Genomic DNA, 7037 nt, shown 5'->3' with positions numbered 1-7037 from the left:
TCTTGGTCTCTCTTGTTGGGACCTTGGTTATTTTATTTTCCTATACGTAGTGATATTTGGGACTCTCCACCTTGTGTACTCTGGCTTGTTTCTTGAGGTAGCCGTTAGAAGGCTTCTCAGTGGATTCTGCATCCTTTTTCTCCCAGTCTTTCAGGTTTTGTAAGGTTTCCAATGGCTTCAGATCTGTGACGTATGGGCACGAGTGCAAGTACGGAGCTCCTTACTTCTCCGCCATCTTGCCCCTCCTGCATTTATAATTTTTAATAGTTTTTATTTCCCTTTGAGGTCTGACTCAAGAAGTCAAACTTTCCTAAGTCCTTAAATAATTTCGAAAACCCAGTCAGTTAAACTAATACATAGGGTGGACCTTAAGTTCTTTTAATTATTTGAATATTATCTATTAACGTTGAGATATTTTACTTTAAAGCAGAAGTAAACCTCTTACTCAATTACACAATTTATGTTGGGGTGTAAGGTTGATCTATTAGTCTAACAGACCAGATTCTTTTAAATGTTAAAAATACATACTTAAGACACCAACATACACAGATTTCATGCCACAAAAATATCGTATGAAGATTAATGTTTGCATATTAACTATAGTTAATTGTAAATCTTCCTGTGCTGACCCACTGTGTCAAGCTTTTGGAAGCACCTTTTCTCATACTGTCCAGTATGGTCCTGGTAGGACACTCCTCCTTCATGTTGACGGCGACTGTTGTAATACCTTCTCCCGCTGGGGTGTCAGGCTTTCCTGCGCACCGTGATCCACACCCCCGTGCTCGAATCCTACCATCAGTACTTTCTCTATCTACCTAGTGAAATCTGCAATCCCTATTCAAGGCTGCTACATGATTTGGCTGAATTTTATAATTGCTTTGGCTGTCAAAATAATCATCTTTTCATGTAGATCTTATGATCTTTAACTTAAAGGAATCTTGCTTTTTTTTTTTCTTCCATATTTTCCCACCCAGGAGAACTGACACCTTTTAGAGAGTCTGATTCAATTTTGGATATCACCTGTATGTCTATTTGATTGTATACATAATCCTTAAGGCCGTCCTAATGGAAAGAAATAGTAAAATGAGATAGAGAGTTACAAGAGTGAAAGCAACAATTTTCTAGGCATTTTTAATATTCTTTGCCTTTCAAATCTTTGTCTTTTATATGAAAAAATTCTCCTTTATCTCAACTAGTATCCCCATCCTATGGTTACGCTTCCCTTAATAGCTGATGTCTTTAGAGCCAGGCACTGTGGTAACCTAGAAGCAAGTCAGCAGTTCACTGCCAGTACACCAAGAGTTTAGTTAGCACATGGTCACATGGGATGAGCCACAATATGAAAGCTCTTCGTGGCAGCAGGAGTGAGACCTTTCCTGTCTTGTTCAGCTAAAACCAGACTCACAGATAATATGGTATCATGTATCCAGTCCCCTCAGTTCCCATTATGTGACGTATTTTGCTGACTCAGAAGGAATCAACAACATATGACAAAACATGGCATACCCTCACCACTTCTTTTTTCCCTTCCAAGTTTTTATTTAAATTCCAGTTAACATGTGGTATAGTATTGGTTTTAGGAGTGGAATTTAGCGATTCATCACTTACATATAATACTCAGTGCTCATCCCAACAAGTGTCCTCCTTAATGCCCATCACCCATTTAGCCATTCCCTGCCCACCTCCCCTCCAGCAATGCTCAGTTTTTTCTCTATAGTTAAGAGTCTCTTATGATTTGCCTCCCTCTCTGTTTTTATATTATTTTATCTTTCCTTCCCTTCCCCTATGTTCATCTGTTTTGTTTTCTTAAATTCCACATATGAGTAAAATCATTTGGTGTTTGTCTTTCTGTGACTGACATATTTAACTTAGCATAATACGCTCTAGTTCCATTCATATCATTGCAAATGGCAAGATTTCATTCTTTTTGATGGCTGTGTAATATTCTATTGTACATGCATACCACATTTTCATTATCCATTCATCAGTCGATGGACATTTGGGATCTTTCCATAATTTGGCCATTGTTGATAGTGTTGGTATAAACATTCAGGTGCATGTGCCTTTTGTATCCTTTGGGTAAATATCTAGTAGTGTAATTGCTGGGTGGTAGGGTAGTTGTATTTTCAACTTTTTGAGGAACCTCCTTACTGTTTTCCAGAGTGGCTGCACCAGATTGCATTCCCACCAACATTACAAGAGGGTTCCCCTTTCTCTTTATCCTTGCCAATATCTGTTGTTTCCTGAGTTGTTAAATTTAGCCATTCTGATAGGTGTGAGGTTATATCTCACTGTGGTTTTGATTTGTATTTCCCTGATGGTGAGTGATGTTCAGCATTGTTTCATGTGTCTGTTAGCCATTTCACATACCATCACTTCTAAGTGTTTTGTTTTGTTTTGTTTTTACCCCTCTGTGGCTGTCTTTTTAATGTTCCCCTGGTTACCTATTCCAGCTTGAGTTAGATAAGCTCTCAGCTGAAGGGTATGCTTCTGCTTTAGACAGTTATCAGGTTGGTTTGTTATCTACTCCAACCTCCTTTTTGAAGATGATTTCAAAAATATGCTGACTTTTACTTTGAAACATTATGGTATATCAAAAATTTTAAATGAAACAATTTAGGAGCACTTGAGCGGCTCAGTCAGTTAAGCATTCAACCTTGGATTTTGGCTCACGTCATGATCTCAGTTTGTGAGTTCGAGCCCTGCATTGGGCTCCACACTGACAGTGCAGAGCCTGATTGGGATTCTCTCTTTCTCCCTTTCTCTCTGTCACTTCCTTGCTTGTGCACACCCATGCTTTCTCTAAATAAATAAGTAGGTAGATAAGTAGGTAGGTAGATAGGTAGGTAGGTAGGTGGATAGATAGATGATAGATAGATAGATAGATAGATAGATAGATAGATAGATAGATAGAAACAAATTATAAAGAAGAGTTTCTCTACATTTAGTGTATAATTATCCACTATGAATGCAAATAAAAAGTTTAAAGCACATTCAAATACGATTATATCCCTAATCAATTATTATTACCTTGTAATCGTTTTGTACCAAAAAAGTGTTAAGTTTTATTATCTATCCTATTTGTCACTTTTGTCTTAATGAAAAATTATTTCAAGGTATGGAATAGTCCTTAAAATCATTCCCCCCTTTGGCAGCATTCAAGATCATATAATATGGGCACTGAAGTCTATTTAAGAGATAGGATTGTGAAAAGGTTTTAAGGAACATTACTGTTGTAGGAACAAACTTCCCAAAGTGACTAAATTTAGAGGGTATGCCATTCATTTTGATAAAGAACACTCCTTGCCTTATGCCTAGTGTATAATAAATCACAGAATAACTTTTAAATTTCTATTACATGCCTGTGTATTGGGCGAGGCAGTGGAAATAGAAAAACGAACACGGCATATTTTTGGCTCTTAGTTTTGCACAACGCAGGGTTCTAAAGTTCATAGTTTTTGACAAGTCGTTACATGGAAACCATAACGTGGTTTTCATACCACTCCCTTAGTTATGCCCGAGAAAAGCCTGAAAAGCTCGAGAGTTTTTTTCTCCTTGAAGGACACAGAACTTGATGCCCAATCTTGTTTTATCTGTTTGCTCCCAGTGAAGTAATGAAAATGAAAAAGAGGTATGAAGTGGGTCTGGACAAACTGGATTCTGCTGCGTCGCAAGTAGCCACGATGCAGTCTGAGTTGGAAGCCCTACATCCACAACTGAAAGTTGCCAGCAAAGAAGTAGACGAAATGATGGCAGTCATCGAGAGGGAGTCTGCGGAAGTGGCCAAAACTGAAAAGATAGTGAAAGCTGATGAAACCGTAGCAAACGAACAAGCTATGGCCGCCAAAGCCATCAAAGACGAGTGCGACGCGGACCTGGCGGAGGCCCTGCCCATCTTAGAGTCAGCGCTGTCCGCCCTGGATACTCTGACCGCGCAGGTGAGAACACAGCCACACGCTTGAGGAGACGCGTCGTCGAAGCTCGGGAGAGTTTACCACTGGGGCCTGCCATCTGGTCTGTCTCTCCAAATTAGTCTCCGCATTTAACGCGAAATCATTTTCAGATTGGCAAAAAAAAATAAATAAATAAAAAAAAATAAATAAAAAATCCCTGATTGGCCGGGCAAAAAAGAAATGCACGTGCCTAAGAATTTTGTAAAAGTAGGGGCGCCGGGGGCACGTAGTTGGTTGAGCATCCTACTTCGGCTCGGGTCACAATCTCACGGTTTCTGGGTTTGAGCCCTGCGTCAGGTTCTGCGCTGACAGCTCAGAGCCTGGGTCCTGCTTTGGATTCTGTGTCTCCCTCTCTCTCTGCTCCTCCCCCACTTGTGCTCTGTCTGTCTCTCTCTCTCTCTCAAATATAAACATTAAAAAGTTTTAATTGAAAAGAATTTTGGGGGCGCCCGGGTGGCTTAGTCGGTTAAGCGTCCGACTTTTCGCTCAGGTCATGATCTTGCGGTTCGTGGGTTCGAGCCCCGCGTCGGGGTCTGTGCTGACTGCCAGCTCAGAGCCTGGAGCCTGTTTCAGAGTCTGTGTCTCCCTCTCTCTCTGACCCTCCCCTGCTCATGCTGTCTCTCTCTCTCTTCTAGAAATAAATAAAACATTTAAAAAAAAAAAAAGAATTTTGGAAAAGAAAAAAGTTGCCAAATTTTATAACCTACCCTGAAACCTCTGTTCTTTCAAGAACTTTGCACAACTTTGCAATACAATAGGGGACAGAGTCATAAGACTTTAAGTGTCTATTTTGATTCTGAGGGGCACCTTTTTCATATTTAGACACTTATGTAATTGGTATATACCTTACAGTAGATGGGGTAACATAATATGTTGATGTTTGTTAGTATTTTGGGTTTTAATTTTTGGGATACCTAATAATATGTCTTACGATATTATACTTTATAATAGTATGTCTTAAACTTGATGAAATGTAATATTAAAAATTTAGATGTTAAGGGTGCCTGGGTGGTTCAGTCAGATGAGTGTCCGACTTCAGCTCAGGTCATGATCTCACGGTTCGTGGGTTCAAGCCCCACTTCGGGCTCTGTGCTGACAGCTAGCTCAGAGCCTGGAGCCTGCCTCGGATTCTGTGTCTCCCTCTCTCTCTGCCCTGCCCGCTCACACTGTCTCTCTGTCTGCCTATCTGTCTCTCTCAAAAATAAACGTAAAAAAAAAAAAAATTTTTTTTAACTTTAGCTGTGAAAGGGTTTCAGTTAAGAAAGGAAAAATATGAATTTTTTACAATAGTCTTGGGAATCATGACTAAACTTCTGGGGAGAGGTAGTGGAGAGACCATTAGATCCTTTCTTCACACCTTACCTAAAAACAGATTTCAGAGTGATTGAAATTTAAATATAAATAGCTGTATTACTATAAAATAGCAGAAAATGCAGGTCATGTTAGTATCATGGAGTGGATTAGGACCTTGGATTTCTTTTATATGAGAGAAGTCAGAAAAAAAAACAAGCAGAATCATTTGTAATATATATTCTCTGGATACTTTTCTGTTTTTTAATAACTCATAAAATTTCTTAAGTTATAAATTTTAGTACCTAAACACAACACATTTTTCTTTTGTTATAAACATCATAGAGAGAAGTGTAGAAACACTGGGGGAAAACATTTGAACTACATGGCAAACAAAAGATTAATATGCTTCTGTGTAAAAAGCTCTTACAAGTCAATAAGAAAGAAATAGCTGTAAGATAAGATAGTAAATAATATAAAGAAGTAATTCACAAAAGATGAAATGCGAATAGTAAATAAACATGAATCTCAATCCTACTGCATTTGTATTTTAAGAAATAAGGATTAAAATATGATTTCTTTTGCCTGTCAGAATGCCTAGCGTTGTTGCTACAGGTATATGTAGTAAAGTAGGCACCTTTGTATACTTTGTGGAGAGTAGTTTGTCAATGTGTGTCCAGAGCTTTAAAAATAAAAGACATAAAGTTCTTAATTCAACATGGCAATTATAATAGTAAATTTAAAAAACAGAGGAAAAAACATAGGGCATGAGAATTATAGTTGATATCTATACATCAGAAGGTCATGAAACCATTAAAATGATGTGTTTCACAGCATGAAAGGATGTTCACTCTCTGTTGTTATTGAAATATAAAAGGTTTTACAACAGCATGTGTGCTCGGTCTACTATAATTCCGTTGGTCAAAATGTAGCATATACACTTGTTTGTGGCTCATGTATACACAGAAGAACACATAGAAGAAATGCAAATAAAAAGGTTTGCAGTCGTGAACTAGATATTATGGCATTATAGGAGACTTTTGCACGTATAATTTCTCTATTTTTTTCTAATGTTTATTTGTACAGTTTTTAAGAAGCTATAAAACTCTTATTTTGCAACAGCCAAATCTCTCTTATGCATTTTTGAAGTAGACTTCAGGTCATAAGTAATCTCACATTAGGCTATCTTTCCATTTTTCTTTTTCATTTTTAACTTTTCCTTTTGGACAAACTTCTCAATGCTTTTTGACACAGTTCTATCACTGTCACCATTTCTACCCCGTGAACAGAGTGAGTTTCTCTATCTTATGGGTTCGTTTGAAAATAGGAGCCGAGGAGAAGTCAGGCATAAACAAACAGTTCTTTCCTAATACTTAGCATGTTGTTACTTCAAGGACATTACAGTGGTGAAATCCATGAAGAGTCCTCCTGCTGGGGTCAAGCTTGTTATGGAAGCCATCTGCATCTTGAAAGGCATCAAAGCTGACAAAATCCCTGACCCAACCGGTTCAGGGAAAAAAATAGAGGATTTCTGGGGTCCGGCTAAGAGACTTCTTGGTGACATTCGATTTCTACAATCACTTCATGAATATGACAAGGACAACATTCCAGCAGCTTATATGAATATCATAAGAAAACATTATATTCCAAATCCAGATTTCGTTCCTGAAAAGATTAGAAATGCTTCCACAGCAGCTGAAGGTCTGTGCAAATGGGTCATAGCAATGGATTCCTATGATAAGTAAGTACTGACCAAAAAACCCCACAACACCCTGCTATGTTTTATTTTCCTGT

The 7037-nt window shown here is 38.2% G+C and overlaps 1 protein-coding gene across 1 annotated transcript in view; it reads left to right on the top strand.

The window, feature by feature from the left end:
* The window catches only part of DNAH7 (dynein axonemal heavy chain 7), a 245938-nt gene that overhangs the window by 142330 nt on the left and 96571 nt on the right, over positions 1-7037 (top strand). Inside the window, exons 43-44 of the mRNA XM_077745812.1 lie at positions 3608-3938; positions 6638-6984. Coding sequence (XP_077601938.1) covers positions 3608-3938; positions 6638-6984 — 678 coding nt within the window. The remainder of the gene's footprint in view (positions 1-3607; positions 3939-6637; positions 6985-7037) is intronic.

The sequence above is a fragment of the Crocuta crocuta genome, unplaced genomic scaffold (assembly GCF_008692635.1).
Source record: "Crocuta crocuta isolate KB4526 unplaced genomic scaffold, BGI_CrCroc_1.0 scaffold564, whole genome shotgun sequence".
Taxonomy (NCBI): Eukaryota; Metazoa; Chordata; class Mammalia; order Carnivora; family Hyaenidae; genus Crocuta; species Crocuta crocuta.
Note: the sequence above shows the minus strand (reverse complement) of the source record. Positions and strands in the feature narration are given on the sequence as shown.